Here is a 20,117-nt window from a genome sequence, read left to right on the forward strand (position 1 = left end):
CAAAGTGGCTAGTGGGAGCAACTGTCTAACCCGCCACAGCTGAAATCTACCCACATTTGGCGAGCTGGCAGGTGTTAATGTCAAGCCCTGAATATACTTATTGCAATAAACAGAGGTTTAGGCCTGTTTCCTTTTAGTAAAGAAGCCATATGTTTATATCATTATCAGAATCGGACTTCGATCATGATGACAAGAAATTGATACTCAGTATCGGCTTCAAAAATCTTGATCGGAGCATCCCTATTTTAAAATAATCAGCATCACATGTAGCTAACATGACATTCCTCATTAAGAGTGATGAAGATGACTATGAGAATCCAGACTCAAATAATGATGATGATGCAAGCGGTGGAGATTATGAGTCGCCGGCGGAGGGTTCAGACAGTGATAACAGCTATGAGCCGCCACCGAGTGAGCCATCCGAAGACAAGGCCCAGATCTGTCCTGCTAAACCCATGGACAACTGTGATTACATTGGTACACACAAATTAACAGTTTTCAGTCTTGTGGTCATTGGAGTCTATTGGAAAAGTCATGATGGGATTCCTTTGTTTACCAGATAATAACCGAACACGTGTAGTGAACCGAAGTCAACCTCCTGTCCCTCCAGAGCGACCAGGCCCTGGACCCTCAGTGCCCCCTGTAGACCGGCCAAGTGTGAGTCCTTCATATTTCCAAACAGTATGTGGCCGTCTTTGCCTCTAATCTAATTTTTGGATTGTTCTCTGAAATAAACTGTATTTTACACTCTTTAGGTTGGAATGAATGAGAGAATGAGAGAAGAGAGGCCCCAGACCCCGAAAAGACCAGCAGGTAAGACTCTATAACCATAACCATGACCTAGCAGATTGTTTTGATGATCATATGATGATCTTTTTTATTTATTTACTGTGGATTCTTGCTGGTCTTCTTATTTCATTTAATCATATTTAAGCAATTTTCTTGAATTGAAATGATTTTAATAGTTTAGGCTCCAACAACACAGAATTGGATTTAGGTCAAGTTGCAAAATCTTCAGTGGAAACAATGACGTCAGTGTAGCATTTAACCAGAAGAAGGGGAAAGAACTTGCGCACGTAACAATCAGTGACAACACCAATGGCAGATTCCAGAGCTGTGTTCGCTGATAAGTTTATTTGCATTATTACAGCAGTTTACAATCTGAATTTTTCTGTGATTTTAGTGTATTCTGCGACTCTTTGTGGGTTTGTTTACACATACAAGGGTGACATATATATGACATCATTTTAACCCAGTTTTCTCATTTCAATCTGTATGCAGAAATTTCTCGAAGCAATACACTTTTTTTTTTGGCTATTTATATGGGCTAAATTTAAACAAATTAAATTTAGTAATGTTCAACTTTGTTTGTTTAAAAGCAGCTTATATGAATAGTTTGCAACCACTACCTTAAAAAATGTAATAAATCCAATTAATCATTTCTGTGTTCTTGTACAGTGCTCATCATATATAAGTACACCCCTCACAAATCTCTCTTTTAAATTCATATTTTCAATAGGAAGCTATACAATATTATATATGTGCATATACAGTGGATTATTCAGTACTGAAGCCAAATCTGGAGCTTATCTAACAAAATAACTTACGATAACGATCCAAAAACTAGTACACCCAAATTTATATGTTATAGAAAAATATTAAATACAAATTTTAAAAGGAAAAAGGTCAAGAGAAGCAAAAAAACATTTTTTTGGAAATTTTGTAGGTTGAATTTTTTTTTTTTTTTGCAATATTTGCTTGAATTTACTTGTATTCTCTTTCAATTTCCAAATCTGTTTGGTGACCAAAAATATTTTAACAAATATATCTGTTTATTAAATCTGTTTTGTTTAATGCACCAGAATTGAATATATTCACTGAGAAATAAATACAAAATTTCATTTTTCAAAATGGGGTGAACTCAATTATGCTGAGCACTGTATGGATATAAAACCGAAGCTCTGAAAGCGAGTGCTTCTCCAACTGCAGAGTTGGAAAAGAACAAAGACAAAAAAGCTAAGCTCAGTAAAAAAAAAAAAAGATTTGTGGGACTCACAGCCTTAGAATCCGCAAAAGAATAATACATTATCATTACTGTGTGAATGTAGCCTTATTCATCTTGCATTACCAAGACTACAGTACACTGTTAGCAATTTCCTGTAGAACCTACAGTAACTTACAGGCAACAGTTTGCTAATAACTTACTGTACATCAATTACAGCAAAAATACTGTATTTACATCACAGTAATACTTATCTTGCTCATATCTATTTACAGTATTGTATATATACTGTAAAATATACAGGGCCCTATCATACACCCGGTGCAATGTGGCGCAAGGTGCGACGCAACTGTTGTTTGCTAGTTTCAGCTTGGCGCAAGAGTCGTTTTGGATGTTTTGCACCACGTTGAGGCACATTGCAATTTTAAGAAACTATAATAGACTATTCTATAGACCAGAACAAAGCCTAAAGTGTAAAGTCCAGCGCAGAGCGCGTTAGTTGTGCGCTTCGCTTACACAATGCTTAATACAGACAGGATTTACAGCAATACGCAAATATCTTTACATCAATAACAATTAAAATATCAAGGATATATTTAGGATATAACAAGGATATATATAGAATACAAATATAAAGGATTAAAATATTACAAAACATATTTTTTTCTAGCCTACATAAATATAAAAACCATACTTTCATGCCTTCTTTATCTCGGGAGACTTTTTTTATTCACAACAATTTGCTTTTGTATAATGGTATTATTATTAGCAGTATTATTTATTATATGCATATTTATATTTGTTGTATCAAGAACAAGCTTAGATTTGCCCACCTGTCAGATTTTAGACCATATGGGGCATAGCATGTGTATTAGGGTATAACTCAGTTTTTTTAAACACACTTCGTTATTATTGTTCATTTATTCATTTGCTGGAAATTCGAACTGAATTTAGAAATAGTTTTGAAACAAATCTTTGCACTTAATAAACAAAATTATAGGCTAATGGATATCTGTGCATACAAGAAGTTTACCTATCCACTAGAGTAAATCTACCTAAGTGAACGTAAAGAATGAGGAGGCTCATCTCTCACTCTCGCCTGTAGAACTGTTTAACTGCTCTGTTTAACTGTTCTCTCTCTAGTTAAGGGTTCAGTTTTTCCACTTGCAAAGTCCGTCATGTAAATAGCAAATGCACCATGGCATGACACAACTGACTCTTAAAGGGAATGGGAGATGAGACTTTGAATGGTTTATTCTCAAAACACACCGATAACTCATTAAGAAAATAAGCTCAACCCTTTTAGACCATGCGCCACGGCGCAAAGCAGATTTTTACGTCCTTAAATTAGCAAAAGTGGATTCTGACACGCCCTTAATGCTTTTGCGCCCTACGCTTTGCACTTTGCGCATGGATCGTCAAAATAGAGCTTACAGTGATTTTCACAAAATACAGTAGCTTACTTCATAACTTTCCTAGAGTTAAATAGAGTTCATATTACAGTTAATTACTGTGTAATTTACAAAAATCATTAACAGTTAGCCACACTTTTACTTTCAAACGTACATGTAAAGAGTGGTGTCATGCTACAGATTTTAAAAAATTTGCTGCGCTATTCTATAAACAAATATTTTTTTTATCTTGATTTTTGTGACTCAGAGTTACATATTAGATGATTCGTTTGTGATAGATGTGATACTGTGACAGAAACGTATTGATTAGCATCAAAATAAATCCGTTATGTTCCAAAAAATATATAAACTTTTTATGACATCAACTTCAAGTTTGGAAATGAACTTTTTAGAGACATGGCTTTGACTTTATATCAGTTAAAAAAATAATTAATTAATTCATCAATTCATCCATCTTTCACAACCCAGTACTGGGAAACATCCATACACACTCATGCACACACATTCACTACGGCCAGTTTAGCTTATTCAATTCACCTGTCTACCGCATGTGTTTGGACTGTGGGGGAAATCGAAGGAAACCTACATGAATATAGGAAGAACATGCAAACTCCACACAAAAATGCCAAATTAGAGGTCTGCATTTCCGAATAATTTTTCGAATAAATCGTGGGAGCTGTCGGTAACGGGTTTAATTTGGGACGGGAGCGGGCTGTCTAGCAATATCGCGGATATTGCTATGCGAATGAGAGAGAGAGAGAGAGAGAGAGGGAGGGAGAGAGAGAGAGAGAGAGAGACAGAGAGAGAGCGAGCTTTGCCTGTGTGTGTGCTTGGTGCTTGTGTGTGTGTGTATGTTAGTGCGCGCGCGCGAATGAGAGAGAGAGAGAGCTTTCCCAGATAGCAAAATAAACTCGGGCCGGTTCCGGCTAGATTCTCGCCTGCCGGAGACTTACCACTCAGCCCGGCTCCGGCTGCCGGACTCCGGATGCTTGTGGACTCACTGCCCGATTCCGGCCCGCTACATTTTGCGCGGGATTCAAAATTTAGTCCCGCGCAGATCTCTATGCCAAATCACCCAGCCAGGACTTAAACCAGCAACCTTCTTGCTGTGAGGTGACAGTGTTAACCACTGAGCCACCATGTAACCCTACATTTTAAATTATTGTGTAAAATATTTGTTTAAAAATTGTTAAATTATGACAGCAAAATGTCCCCCAGTGAATATTTTTGCAATAGTGACTAATCAAAAAAACATCTACTTAATATCTACTTAAAACTTAGAAGCTAAATTAGACACATGGGATTTTTGAATCCAAAATATTAGATTTTTTTTTAAATGAATAGATTTCATGCCACTCAACTTGCTCATCGTTGTGTAGAGTTAATTTGCAGTAAACTGAAACTGTCTGTTACTTCTGTGCACAAATGCTTTCACTTCTGCAATAATCTGCTGAGCCTTCTAGAAAGGTTCCAGCCATTGTACTTTATCCATAAACATTCATGAGTCACAACCTTTTGAGTTCAGAATTTTTACATTTTCATGTCTCTGTTTCAAAACGAGTTTAGCAGGAATTAAACGTTAAAAGATTTAAATAGATTGAAGGAAACAAAATAATTAGGATGAAGAACAGTACAACAACTGCATTTCTGCAGTCAGTTTCATGAGACCTAATAATAATAAAATAACCTAATAATGAGACCTAAGCATCGTGCTGGATTTTGAACACGTTTTAGTGCACTTATTTTTTATTGCTTAGATTATAGTTTAAAGTAAGTACATTTGGGTGCTGGGCATTGATTATATTGGTCATCTCAATGTCATGTGGACATTGCACATGGTTAAGCGCTGAGGCAGGCCAGACTAAACACTTTTAAAACCTTTAGTCATTCTGAGAACATACAAAGGCTCTCATTTTTGATGAAACATTCAAATCTATGATCGTTTTCAGCTAAAGATGAATTAGAAATGTTGTTGTTGAAGTTACCCAGTAAACAATGTTGTTTTTACTCCAGCACCAGCTGTGGACCGCAGTAAAAAACCAGGAACTTTGGATAGAATTCACCCTCCAGCTGTAGCAGGTCTGTTTGTAATAATTAATAATTATGATAAATAAATAATAACTATAATAACAGTCATGATACAAATCAGATGCCATTTATTTGACCTGGTGTCAAAGCCACCATTAAAGATAATACAGGCTTTGTCTAAAGGAAAAGATTTACCAATTTTAACAGTCTTTATCAAACTTTAAACTGACTGTCTTCACAGGAGGAAGAGGAACTAGCTCACTTGATAGAGTAAGTTTGGTTTGTTCTGTCTTTATTTCACACAAATTGTTCTGAATAACAAATGTTTTCATTGAAAAAGTAGATTATTTCTGTTACGAAGCAGACGAAGGCAAATAAAACTTGCAGATCCAGATGCAGTTTATTAAAGGCGAGGTCATACAGGCAAAACGGGAGCAAAACAACAGCATAAGGGTTGTCCAATAAACATGATCAAAACACAGGCAAGAGGTCAGGCTAGGCAGCAACAAATCAAAACGAGGAACAAGGCAAGATTCAAAATACAGGAAAACAAACAAGAAGAAATGCTTTGTAATGTTTGTGATAGAAACAAGACTCAAAATGTGAGTGAAAGAAGATTATTTCAATGTGGTGATGTCATTGGCCCCTGAACATTTTCTGCTTGTTGTCAAACTATTTCATATTACTGTAACACAAGGCAATTCAATGATAACTTATTTTAAAACAGCTAACATAGCATTATTCATCAATATGTGGAGCTTTTTGGATTCTTTGAAGCTAAAGAAAATTGAAAATGTAAAATAGGAAACGCATTAGGACCATGGTTAGTTGACATTTCTCAAAATGGTCTATAGCCCTTGCAATAAGTGACGACAAGCAACAGATGTGTCTGTGTGTGAATGTGCAGATTATTGTCAGCTGTTGCAAGGGTTGACAAGTGCAAAGGGTTTTGGTAGTTGTAGTTCCTTGAGAATACCGGAAGTAACCTCCAGCGGAGAAAAAGCTAGCGATTGTTATTCCACTAAATAATGATTCCATAACTCTTCTGAAGTTAAAACAGTGGTATCGTGTTGTCTAAAAGGGCTTTAAATTAAATTTTTATTTCATATTTAAAGAAATATCATCTACAGTTTACAGAATAAAACAAAAATTAAGTTTACGTGCATAGCTATTGTCATTCAGAGCATCTGCTTTTACAATAAATACAATAAATGAAATACTAATAAATTCAGTATTAAATACTAATAATGATTTTAAACTACTACTGAATGTTATTTCATTAATGCTGCTCTGAAGTTGGAATATAAATGATCTTTTTTTTAAAATGTAGTCTTTCAAACTTAATAATAATTCTGGTAGCCAGCTCTGTTTGTCTAATATTTTTCTTTTCTTTTCCTGCAGGCCATCAATCCGCCAAGAAGGTAGACTGCTTTCCTTAAACTTTTGTATATTTTTTATAGTAACATCTTAATGTTCAGAATAAATAGCAAAAGTCAGTCCAAGGCACTCAGTTACCCTGATAAAGGCAAGTGTTTGCTGAAAAGCGTTGGCGCAGTTTTAGGGAATAGCCATGTCAATAAAGGTTTTTGAATCATTTTTCCACATTTTTTGAGTGCCTTGGACTGATTTTTGCTGCCTATTCTGATGAATCCCTTACCCACAGAGCACAGACACATTATTTAAGCTATGCCTTAGTACTTTTTTATTTTAAATCTTAATGTTCAGCTTTAGTATGACACTATTAGTAATATAAATGTCTGTTTAATGAAAAAAAATGCACAGATTTATCAGCCACTAATTAGTATCAGGCAAATCAATAATTGGCTTTGGTTGATTGTGGAAAAACCAGATGATTATCAGGGTTGATTATTTCAAAAGAAGGCAGGAATAGTGTCTCAAATTTGTATTTTTTTTAAAATTCAGTTTGGTTACATAGCTCAGAATCCACAAGGTAAAACTTCTGCTAAAACCTTTAACACAACTGATCTGATTACACATGAAGATGCTTTGGCTTGTGGTGGGTAAATGTGAGCATAAAAGGATTTTTTTAAAGAAGAGTTCATTGTTAATATGAATTAATAACATTCAAGAAGTCATCACATCTAAATTAAAGACTTAAGAATGTTTGTTTGAGTATTTTCTGTTTTTGACTAATCTTAAAGAACTCGCTAAAATGCAGAGAATTCCGTTTTTATTTGAATTTATTTTAAAATTGTATAATTAATTATCAATACTTTAAGAAGGTATAAAATGCAGAACCACTATCTTTTAGTATATGCAGACATTATTCTGAGTAATCAAAGATTTTCTGCACAGAATTTTCTTTTAAAAAAAAGTTCGCAAATTGTGAAACACTTTTGAGCTTAAAGCTTTGCTGAAAACAAATCTATTTAAAATGTAATTCTTAACATTTATTTAAGGTTTACAGCACAAATCCAGTCAGAACCATGTTAGTAAAAAAGTTATGTAATTTAAACATTAAATAATGGATTAAAAATCTTTAGTATTCAGGGTTTTAAAATCAGTTAAGATGTTTCATATTGACTGTATTGTCTATTGTCTCTTCATAAAATGCTCACACTCAGAAAATACATGTTTTCATGGAATATTCCATTTGTGGTAGATAAAAATGATTTATTAATCTTTTGTATGCCTTTGTTTTATAGCGTTAATGCTGCTCCTTTCAGAGGGCCTGCAATGGAGGCGCCAGGAGACCCGATGAGGATCCCCAAACCCTCCCTACCTCCATCATTAGGGGTGCGCAGAAGTGCTTCTTCTGTTACACCCGGCTACTCTCAAAACAGGTATGATAAATGAAAAAAAAAATAATAATGAATAAATATATAACCAGTCTTTTACGAACCTGCCTGCTCTATGTCGTTTTTCAAACAGACATCTGGACCAGAGGCATGAGGTAATCACATTTACTGCACATATACTGTATAAAAATAAAGCTTCTTTAATGGCATCACTGGTTCCATGAAAAACCTTTAACATCCATGGAACCATTATATTCCACAAAAGGCTCTTTACAAATGAAAAGTTTTCAGATAATTCAAATGTTTTTCATACAAAATGTGAACTGGGGCCGGTTGCACCAGCAGTGCGCAAGTCAAAACTTAGCTTCATTTTAATACAATGTGACAGGAAGCTGCAACTTATGCGCCACTAAATAGTTTGTGCTGCACCACTGAACTTAGTTTAAAAATGACTCCACATTCCATTGAAATACTTTTAGCAGCTTTTACACATGAATAATGATTACAGCTTAGATTATTACTGAGAAAACTCCAAGTTCTCACTTATTGTACTTAATCTTCCTCTGCTCACAGCCTTTTGCCTTTTTAACGCCCTGACAAATCTCCCATTTTCTTTTTTGCCATATGTGACACTGTTTTGTTTTCATCCATCCATGATTGTAAATGCTTCTTTTGTCTTCCATGTGTAGACTATTTAAATAATTTAATTGCACAAATACTGTTTAAAAATAAAGCTTATCTCGGAGAATGGGAGTAAACACTATTGATGTATGGGACTTTGTCAGAGCTTGACAGGAACTTTACAGTACACAGTTCATGGATCAGTTGCTTCCTCTATTTCACAAGTCTAAGTACAGTACTTAAGTGCGATTAAAATGGTTGCCTTCTTGTTTTCTTCAGCTTGCAAATTATGTATTTAATTGTGTTTTGTTACTTGTAACCGCTCCACACAACATGTACTGTATCTGGTTAACTCTTTATATTCTCATATCGCTTCTAAAACCACGTTGAAAATGAGACGCGTGCCGATTTGTTTTTCGGATATAAATGCGTTTGTGAGCTCACGATACTCTGCCGTTTGTCGTTGCTATGGCCACCGTCACCTGTTCCTACACACGTGCAGCAGTTAAGTTTCATAATAGTTCAGCTTTTGCCACTGTGTGGATTAATACTAAATGTGTGTCATGGTTAAGAATAGAACAATATGCTGGTGTGAAACTGCACTGCTTTAATGCACTCTTGCATTGGGCTCACACATACACTCTGCCCTCTGACTACTTCAACAATGTTGATAAGCCGTGGTGGGCATTTCTCTCTGTCTCACGCTGAACGCAGTTGACCAATTACAATAGACTGGGTCATCGGACCAATCAGCGCAGAATAGTATCATGCTAAGGAGGGGTTTGGGAACAAATGAATCTCAGAAGAAATTTATATAGGAGTTGTTGGGATAGTTAGGTAAAAATAAATGCATATTATAACACAATGAAAGCGTTTTTTAATCTTGCATGCATATCAGACCGTGGTTTTGGAGACCCTCAAAACCAAAATACAACCTTTTATAACACACACGTTATTACAAACTTTAAATTTTACACATTTAACAATTTAAAGGCTTCTGATTGGGTATTACGGTACATTAACTTACGACCTACCAACTACGTGCCTTACGAATATGTGGTGCAAACAAAATACAAATTTACTAATAAACTAGCTAGTAGTTACTAAGCCTCTAGTGTGGACTTTACCCAGCAGGTTCAGGATGTCAACATGACGTGAGATTGACGTTGTACCCTAATGTCGTGGGACACTGTATTTTATTTGGAAATAAAAATAGTGTTGATGTTATAACTCAAGGTCAGGCCGACGTCAATGTCCAACATCAGGCAGACAACATAAAATCAACCAAATATCAACATCTAATAATGTTACAGTTTGACTCTGTGGACATTACCACTGACGTCTATCAGACTTTGGATTTTGGTTGCCATACCCGTTGAATAAATGTCTGTATTTGACGTGGTTTTAAGATGTTGGCTCTACGTTGGATTTTAGTGACTTTCCAACACAACCTAAAATCAGTCACATATCAACGTGACTTCACGTCATTATTGGACATCAAAATAACATTGTCCTTAGACAATGTTAGCTGCCAACCTAACTCTAACCTAATATTAATGTTTGTGAGGTTGTGGGTCTGCTGGGTACATTCTGGTTTAAGCAAGAACTTGCAAACAGCTGGTGCAACACCATAGGTTCTTATGGGAAACAAAAATGGTTCTTCAATGGCATTGATGCAAAAATACAATTTCAGAAGCATATTTATTTAAGATTGTTGACATAAATATAGCACTCACTTCTTTCTACCGTTGTTTTTTCTTTTTTCTTTTAGTTTCATGATGACAGTAAGTAACCGAATCATATATTGTATTTGCATATCTTGATGAGAGAGTTAGCTTTGTTATCACAAACTAATAAGAAAGTGTTTTAATGCTCTGCGATTGTTCCAGCTGCCAGGCAAACCTCCAACACATTTCCACTGCATGCCAGGAATCCGTCACCGAGACCGCCAGGAACACACGGACAGTCTTTTCAAACCGACAGGCATGTGTCAAATGCTGAATGAATGATAAAAATACAAGTCAAGTTACAGATCCTCTGTTATTTTTGACTGTTCTCTGCTTTATTTTACGCAGCGTTAATCCCAGTCGATCACTACCGGCTAAACTGCAGGAGGGTAAGCTAAGCACACATTACACTAGTTTGAGGAAATCTTCATTCAGTCAGAATACCTGTTAAATATTTGATGTTGTTGAATTGAAGCAATGACTGATCACCGGAGAAGTGCAAGAGCTTCACCACCACAAACAGACATGGGCGGCAGACAGGTACAGTAGAAATGCTTACAGTAATACTTTCACCTTAAAAAGATTATCTGCTATTCATTTACTCCCCCACATACTATCCAAGATGTTAGTGACACTTCTGTTAAGTGAAAACATTTTTAGACGAGACTGTGGAAATTGGTGATATCATAAAAAAAGCAACACTCAAGACTTGAGAGTTCAAGGCATGATATGTAAGATTTTTTTCATTAAAATATGCAATAACTATTAGAACGGTGTTCTATATTTTGTTGACTTGTGTACTCGCATTATGCCAAATGTTACGAGTAATGTTCAAATCCAGAGAAATAAGCTATTTTAACTAGTGACCTGTGTGTTTATGCTGATTACCAGTGTTGGGGAAAGTTATTTTTGACAATAATGCATTACAATATTAAGTTTCTCCCCAAAAATAACTAGTTGCGTTACTTAGTTACTTTTTATAGTAAGTAATGTGATACATAACTTTGAGTTACTTTTGCATGGCTTTTTCTGACCTGGCTGAGGCTTGATCTCTTTCAGAACATGCAACTTTTTTTCTTCTCTCTTTTTTAAAATAGCGGATTTAACAAAACACTGTATAACCTTCTTTTACCTTTAAAAAAAAAAGCACATAAAAAATCATGTAGGATAATGTTATCTTCTGAGAACTTCCTGACCCCAGAACTCTACATGCCATATCTACAAATGAAAGTTTAAAGCAATGCGTTTGCTACTTTTGTACTTTTTGTCTTATTAGTAAAGTAAAATCACTGTCCATTCAGATAATCCTCTTTTTCTTTTCTTCAATGAGCTCAAAATAATGAGAATTGTCCATTTCTGTCTGTTCCTGCATTCTCTCATTGTGTGCGGGATTTAACGTGACTATGTTTATTTTAATCCAGCAATTTTTAAAAGTGAATTAACTAAACTAAAAAGTAACTTGCATCACATTTTTTAAAAAGTAACTCAAATATTATTACTTAATTTTGAAAAGTAATGCGTTACTTTACTCGTTATATTAATGTAATAGTTATACGTAACATACTTAGTTGTAATGCGTTACCCCCAACACTACTGATTAGGCATGTGGTGGTCAAGATTCTGATGGATAACCTTGGATAGGAATATCACAGTTTTACGGTATTGTGATTACTGATCTATATCCTTTTTAAATGTCTGGTTAAAAAACAACCACTTTTTTACTCTTTGAATGCTATATATTTTATTGTAAGAGACGTTTAAAATATTTTAGAGCAGTAAAGATGTCAGGCTAAATAATTGAAATTCTTTATTGACTTCTGCTGTCTTCATTAGTTTCAAAAGCACAGATCTTTACAATTTAAAACGGCATATTTGGATATATTTTCTGCTGAAGATACTGTTGTCCTAAAAAAATGTAAAAAAAATAAAAATCTTACATATACCATAGCAATGGTATAGCAGAAAACAGTTTTACAACCTTAAATTTTCCAAAACGCGGTATACCTTGCAAATGGTTATCGTCTCATGCCTACTACGGATAAAGTTCAGTTTAATTTTATAGAAAACAGGAAAACAACCAAAGATACTTTACCAGAGCAGCTTTATAACAGAACCCTAAAATGTATTCAGTCTGATAAGATCTGACATGATCATGGCCAGAAGAACCTGAAAAGGTGGACTGTGGCATAATAAAAGCTCTATAGTTTTCATGCGCTGTCTCTCTCATCTCTCATCAGCAATTGCTTTGATGCTCTCGTTTCACTTCAATGGCTTTCTACTTTACAGGTGCGACGCAAGTGATTTTTGCTCATTTCAGCTTGGCACAGGTATCATTTTCATGTCCTGTGCATGTTGATTAAATAGCAAGCGCATTGCACCCATTTGTGTGCCCATGGGACTGCTGGTCTGAAAAGGAGGTGTGTTAAGGTGCATTGTTGTTGTGTTGCTATTTTGAGGCAACTGAAATAGACCACACCATAGACCAGCTCATCTAAAGTCAATGGCAAAGTTTTTGTTTTGCTATTTAAAGAGCATGTTAGGGATACGTTTATAAATGGTGTGCTTACATGTTGCTTATTACACACAAAGAAATGTGCAGTAGCACACAGACATCTTTAGGGCCCTATCATACACCCGGTGCAGTGTGGCGCAAGGCGCGGCGCAATAGTCTTTTAGTAGTTTCAGCTTGGTGCAAGAGTCGTTTTGAGGCGTTGCGCTACGCTGTTTAAATAGCAAATGCAGTAGCGCTCATTTGTGCGCCCATAGGCGTTCTGGTCTAAAAAGGAAGGCGTTCTGAGGCGGACCGCTGGCACGTTGCTATTTTGAGAAACTATAATAGATTTTTCATTAGACCAAAACTAACCCGGTCTAAACTCCGGCGCAGAGTTGCGCCTCGCTTACGCACTGCTTAATACGCACAAGAGAGCAATAGGCAAATATCTTTACATATGAAAAAAATTAAATATTAGGGATATATATAGGATATAATAAGGATAGATATAGGATATAAATATAAAGGATTAAAATATTACAAAACATATTATTTTCTAGCCTACATAAATATGAAAAATCACTGCTTTTATGTCTTCTTCATCTCGGGAGGCTTTTTCAGTTCATTCATAACAATTTGCTTTTGTATAATGTTATTATTATTAGCAGTATTATTTATTATATCCATATTTATATTTGTTTTATTAAAAACAAGCTTTGATTTGCCCACCTGTCAGGTTTTAGACCATCATTTGTAAGTCGCTTTGGATAAAAGTGTCTGCTAAATGACTAAATGTAAATGTAAATATGGGGCACAGCATGTGTTTTAGGATATAACTCAGGTTTTTGAGCACATTTTGTTATTATTGTTCATTTATTCCTTTGCTGGAAATTAGAACTGAATTTAGAAATAGTTTTGAAACGAATATTTGTGCTTAACAAACAAAATTATTTATTTATAGACTAATTGATGTCTGTGCGTAAAGGTTTCCCTATCCAAGAGCGAAAGTGAAAGTGATCCATTATCTCTCATTCTCACGGAGTAGATGCTCTGTTTAACAGTTTTCTGTTAAAAAACTGTTAACTGTTAACTGTTTGCTTGTGAAATGCTTATTTTTTCAACTTAGACTTACTTTGCGTCCTGTAAATAGCGAATGCTCTCTTGGAGCGACGCAGCTGACTCTTAAAGGGAATGGGAGATGAGACTCTGATTGGTTTATTCTCAAAACACACCTATAACTCATTAAGAAAATAAACTCAACCCTTTTAGACCATGGGCCACGGTGCAAGGCAGATTTCCCGTCCTTAAATTAGCAAAAACGCATCCTGACACGCCCTGAAAGCGTTTGCGCCCTGCGTTTTGCGCTCTGCGCATGGACCGTCAAAAAAGAGCCCTTAGACTCAAAAAAAAAAAAAGGATTAAATGTAAAAGATTATTATTGTCTATACAACAATATTAAAAACATCTTACTACACTGGGCACATCCTTAAAATAGCAAAAGTGAATTTGACATGGCAGCACAGTAGCTCAGTAGTTAGCACTGTCGCCTCACAGCAAGAGGGTCGCTGGTTCGAGTCCCGGCTGGGCCAGTAGGCATTTCTGTGTGGAGTTTGCATGTTCTCCCTGTGTTTGTGTGGGTTTTCTCCGGGTGCTCTGATTTCCCCCACAGTCCAAAGATATGCGGTGTAGGTGAATTATGTGAATGGGTGTTTCCCAGTACTGGGTTGTTGCTGGAAGGGCATTCACTGCGTAAAACATATGCTGGAGTATTTGGCGTATCATTCCGCTGTGGTGACCCCTGATAAATAAGGGACTAAGTTGAAGGAAAATTAATTAATGAATTTGGACATTCTCTATGTGCAACTGCGCCATGTGCTTAGATATAGAGCCCAGTGTCTGCATCATCAGACTATGTCTCTGTTTGTTGTGAATACATGCAAAAATACTGCCTTAAAATATATATACAGGCAAAACAAAATAATTGCCTGTATCTCCTGGCGATACACTGCGGTCTAATAAGGAAACTGAATATTATTTATGAGATGATTAAAATTAACCTTCTTAATCCTCAAACAGTCAAGAGAGATTTGACAAAGAGGGAGGACATGCACTCAAAAAATACTTTTGCTGCTTATTCAAACTACTTATTTATAATGAGCTGAATCAACACAATTCTTGAGTTTTTTTGCAATAATTTAATTGTTTTATGTTGAATCAACTTAAATAAAAAAAAATGCAATTCAGTTAACTTAATATATTTGTCTTGGGATCATACCTGTCAACCCTCATGTTTTTCCAAGGATTCTCCTATATTTTACAATTCTGTTCCGCTATCATCCCATGAAGTTACTTTCCTGTATTTCTCCAATATTTTTAATCTTTCTATGAAGAATGGAAATAAACATTAATCCTCCCTATATGCAACCCATACTGCCGAATTACTAGGGGACACCCCTTGCTTTTAAATGTGAATCTGTACTGTGCTTTTATTTTATTTAGGTATGAAAACACTTTGAACGTCGGGATTCCCTTTCCATTACAAGTGTCGTTGCCCCTCCTATGCAATCCTCAAAACAGTCAGTTCATGTCGCAGTGCGTGACTTTCAGACATGCTCCATAGTGATAAATAGACGCTGTTTTTGTACATTTTGTACATGCGATTTGAGCGGAGCGAAAGTGTACTCTCAGGGTTTTTTGGGTATGTGTTTAAACAGACATGTATAATAATAATAATAATAATAATAATAATAATAATAATAATAATAATAATAATAATAATAATAATAATAATATCTAAACATGTCGATCTTGGTGGGTTTTCTTTTAAACACAACAAATTTGGTCTTAAATGAGCATAAACAGTTAGGAAATGAATCAAATGCTTTCATTTTAGATCTGTGCATTTTTAAAGTGACACCTCTTATTTAACAATCAAATAAAAATCAAAATGAGAGATCCATTCGCTGCTCTTTAATCAGATTGTTTAAATTATACAGTGAAGAAAAGGTTAATAAGATTTGATAACTTAATTCAATTTGTTTATAATAGCTATTAATTTTAATAGGTTAAACTGTTTGCTAATTTATTTGCTGCATTTTCTAATGTAAACTATTTACTCTGTCCTTAGTAAATAATAATATAAATGATAAAAAAACATTACTGACCGTTTCAACTGTTCATTTTCTATGAAAATTCAGCTTGAGATAAACATATTTAGTAATTTGGGGAATTTAAATATTTTTGTTGGGGTCAGCTGCCCCTATATTTACATCCCAATGTTGACAGGTGGTTGGGACAAAATGATGGAATTGTGTGGAACTCTGCATTTTTTACAGTGTGTGTGTTGTTAATAAAAATGGTTCTTGTGCTTTTCATGGATGCTTCAATCTTGTATTTAAACAGCATCTGCTCATGTGTGAGTTTGCATTCACACATAAGTTATTTTGCTACAGGAAGTTCAATGACCAGAACGTCGTTATTTCTCATTACTCATCCTCAGGTATTAAATATGTTTGCCTGTAAACGGTTTTGGTATCATTTTATTTTTGATGGTTCCTTTAACACATTTTGTTGAATTTAAGTTACATTACATCGACATGCCAATTAGATTATAAGTAGACTGTTAGGGCTAGAGTTGGTGACATGTACTTAAAAGTTTGTAATAGTCTTAAATGTGTTGAAGGAGCAGTATCAGTAGATATTAACCAGACAGACAACTAATACTCAAATAAGAAGTAGGCAATGCAGCTTTTAGTCAACAAAATGTGCAATAGGGACCATCAAAATAAAGTGTTACCTCGGTTTTTATACCATTACCCTGACTTTAATCTCTGTGGGTTTCACCTAAAAATCTTTTAAATGTAGTTACTAAAGAAAAAACTCACCTGTACCTTGGATGACGGTTAGTACATTAACAGTAAATTGTAATTTTGGATGAACTATCCCTTCTGATAGTTACTTTATGTAATTTAACAATTGACCAACAGGTGGCGCCCTTGTATTTCCTTTAAGGAGCCTACTATTTTGTACACAGAAATTAATTTGGTTTCAAACTACAAAGGCTAAAATAGAATTTTATCAATAAGCATCCTCAAACAATCTGTTTTTTAAGGGTTCACCCAAAACTGAAAATTCTGTCATCAATTACACGCCCTTCACAAGTTCCAAATGACTTTTTTGACTTTCTGTTAAACACAATAGAAGATATTTTGAAGAAAGCTGGAAACCTGTAACCTTTGACTTTTGCAGTATTTGTTGTTCCTGCTATTTATCACAATAGTTCCCTTCCTAATAGTTCATTTGTGTTCAACAGAAGAAAGGAAATTTTCATTTTGGGGGTGAACTATCCCACATAGCAAAATTTATCTTGCCCAGCTCTGGCCCACACAATCAGGTTTTGCTTGCCCCACATGCCCCAGTGAATTATGGTACATGACTGGACCAAATCTGGCTTCTAGACAAGGGCCAAACACAGACCATATCTGGGCCAAGTCTCAGCCAAGTTAATAACTCATAACTGGGCCTGACCTGGGCCAGTAAGGTTGGTGTGTCAAGATTGCAATGAAATTGATAAACCTATAAAGGGTTGCGCTTTAGGCACACTATGGGCCTTGTTTTTTCTCAGTGACCTGATTGGTAGAATTGATTTATTTAATCAAAAATTATTTTAATGTATTTTAAATGTGGGTCAAGACTGGCCAAACTCACGTGGCCCACAATCAATTTTTAAAATGGTTGGCCCACATGCTGTATGCCAGTGCGGGATGAATGCCTGCTGTCCCAGCTTTATGCAAAATCTGGGCCAGAATTCTTTGCTACTAAAGGGATCCCTTTAAAGCTTTGCTAGGTCCTTGTTATGTCTCATAGTAAGTCATTGTTAACCTAATATTTCATTATTCCTCCATTTACAGGACATGGATCCAGCTTGGTATTTGGGTCAGATCACGCGGGGTGAGGCAGAAAGCTGTCTGAGAAGAGTTAACAGGGTGAGATCAGTGTGTATAAAGCTGCATTTCAACATTCACCATTGAAAGTTTATAAAAAATACAAATGTCATTCTTGATGTCATCATAAATGTTCATGTCCTCCATTAGGACGGGACGTTCCTTGTGCGAGACAGCTCAAATCGGTCCTCTAACCAGCCATACACGCTGGTGGTCCTCTACCAGGATAAAGTTTACAACATTCAGATCCGCAGAAACCAAGATCGCTTCATGCTAGGCACCGGAATGAAAGCGTCTGAGGTACTCAAACTATTGCCTTAAATGTCAGTCATCATTGTTTTGTGCACAGTAAACCAAAGTCAATAACAATGTTTCATGTTTTCAACAGAGTTTTGAGCGGGTCAGTGACATTGTCAACCAGCATAAACACACGCCTCTCCTTCTCATTGATGCTAAGAACCGAGAATCGGGTCAACAGAAGCAGTGTGCTCTGATTTATCCGGCTGGATATTAAACATTATCAGTAACTAGTTCTGGTTTTCATTTCATTTTTTATTCTGCTCAAATGAACATTAAAAACTATGCGAAAAATCTCAGGTTACTGTAAAATATATCGCTGTACAACATTGTAAAGTTTTTGTTTTCTCCTAAATGCATAGCTGCACATTGTGTTCATATAAACAAGATGATGAATCAGTACTTTATCATTATTATGACCATTTATTACTTCTCAAACTGATCAGCCTGGTCTCTTTTTTATCGAATTGTTCAACCATTTACTATTAAAGGTGTTTATGTTAGATTCCTGTTCTGTCGCTTATTTCTGTCAGATTCTGTTCATGTGCCAGTAATAATTTGAAGCCTCACTTTCCCGGGAAAACGCAGGTGAACTGTTTCTTAAGCGCTCTCACGATTATCAAACTGTCTCTGTGTTTACAACACATCAGTGCATACAAGGGGATTGAGTTACATGAGTTTGGCATAATATGTCAAAACAGGTGTCAGTAATAATCCCGACAGTATGATGCTCTGAAATTTGACAGATTTATGGCTGCTTTTGTTTGTTATATCCCACAAGCTCTGGATAATCTATTACACCTCAGTCTAGTCGCACAGTAACCTAATCCTACATCTAATCCTTAAACTACTGGGTTGTAAATTACTCAACGCTTGGTCAAATATGAACTGTGAAAATGTGAAATTTCCAATTAAATTTAATGCAAAAAATTGGTAATTTTTTTTTTTTTGATGGTCCATTTGAGTATTAGTAGACTGCTTAATATGTTGATACTGCTCCTTCAACAGACATTTAACTGACTATAAGAAACTTTGCAAGTACATGTCAACTTACCCTAACCCTAATTTCAACCTAACAGTCTACTCATAATGAGAATTAGTTGGCATGCAGCGGCAATGTAACTTAAAAATCCACAAACGGACCATCAAAATAAAGTGTGATCATAAAATTAACCCAACATTTTTTAGTGTGTATATAGTAATTTTTTCGCTATCAATTTCTATTTCAGCTGTTTAACTATACAATGACCTCACATAAACTGAAAATAATTGACAAATTTCTCTTTCATTTCAGTATTTAGGTAATTTTTATAAAATTAAAACTATCAAAATGTATTGATTTCATTATTATTGATAACACATTCAAAGAAATGCTGGATTATTTCAATCCAAATTGGGTAAAATATGGACAAACACTAATTTTGAGTTAAATGTTGGCGTAAAATTAATCTCAGCATTGTTTTGTCCATATTTTACCCATTACTGGCTTGAAATAACCCAGCATTAGAGTATAGACTGATAGGCTAAAACAGAATAAGTATGGCAAACTTGCAAATAAAACACAAAATGCATTTGCATGGCAACATGGCACACATTGTTATACAGTATCACTGTATTGTTATTAAAATGATGGCAGAGGAGAATTAAATTATTGTATTTGTTATAAATAGGCTACATAAATAGACTATTGAATTCACACATTGTTCAGGTACATGGCAAGATTTGAGATTGCCAAGCCAAATCAGGATACTAGAAGAAAAAAAAAAAAAAGAGCGTGAAGGGGAAGACAGCTCACCCGGTTGCTTTGTTTTTTTTTAAAGGTGATTTATTGTACCAT

The 20,117-nt window shown here is 35.3% G+C and overlaps 2 protein-coding genes across 5 annotated transcripts in view; one reads left to right on the forward strand and one right to left on the reverse strand.

Annotated features, from left to right (window-relative positions):
* The window catches only part of lcp2a (lymphocyte cytosolic protein 2a), a 40,308-nt gene extending 21,523 nt beyond the window's left edge, over nucleotides 1–18,785 (forward strand). The window contains exons 7-21 of one of the 4 annotated variants that reach the window (XM_087299329.1): nucleotides 294–477; nucleotides 560–681; nucleotides 756–813; nucleotides 5,428–5,493; nucleotides 5,684–5,712; nucleotides 6,844–6,863; nucleotides 8,109–8,246; nucleotides 8,335–8,356; nucleotides 10,594–10,606; nucleotides 10,712–10,805; nucleotides 10,898–10,938; nucleotides 11,025–11,089; nucleotides 17,951–18,025; nucleotides 18,134–18,283; nucleotides 18,372–18,785. In XM_087299329.1, coding sequence (XP_087155455.1) covers nucleotides 294–477; nucleotides 560–681; nucleotides 756–813; nucleotides 5,428–5,493; nucleotides 5,684–5,712; nucleotides 6,844–6,863; nucleotides 8,109–8,246; nucleotides 8,335–8,356; nucleotides 10,594–10,606; nucleotides 10,712–10,805; nucleotides 10,898–10,938; nucleotides 11,025–11,089; nucleotides 17,951–18,025; nucleotides 18,134–18,283; nucleotides 18,372–18,497 — 1,203 coding nt within the window. In that variant the 3' untranslated portion in view covers nucleotides 18,498–18,785. 4 annotated transcript variants of the gene reach the window in all.
* timd4 (T cell immunoglobulin and mucin domain containing 4) overlaps nucleotides 1–20,117 on the reverse strand; it is a 1,098,921-nt gene that overhangs the window by 976,597 nt on the left and 102,207 nt on the right. The window lies entirely within an intron of this gene.

The sequence above is a fragment of the Danio rerio genome, chromosome 21 (genome assembly GCF_052040795.2).
Source record: "Danio rerio strain M-AB ecotype USA chromosome 21, GRCz13ab, whole genome shotgun sequence".
Lineage (NCBI taxonomy): Eukaryota > Metazoa > Chordata > Actinopteri > Cypriniformes > Danionidae > Danio > Danio rerio.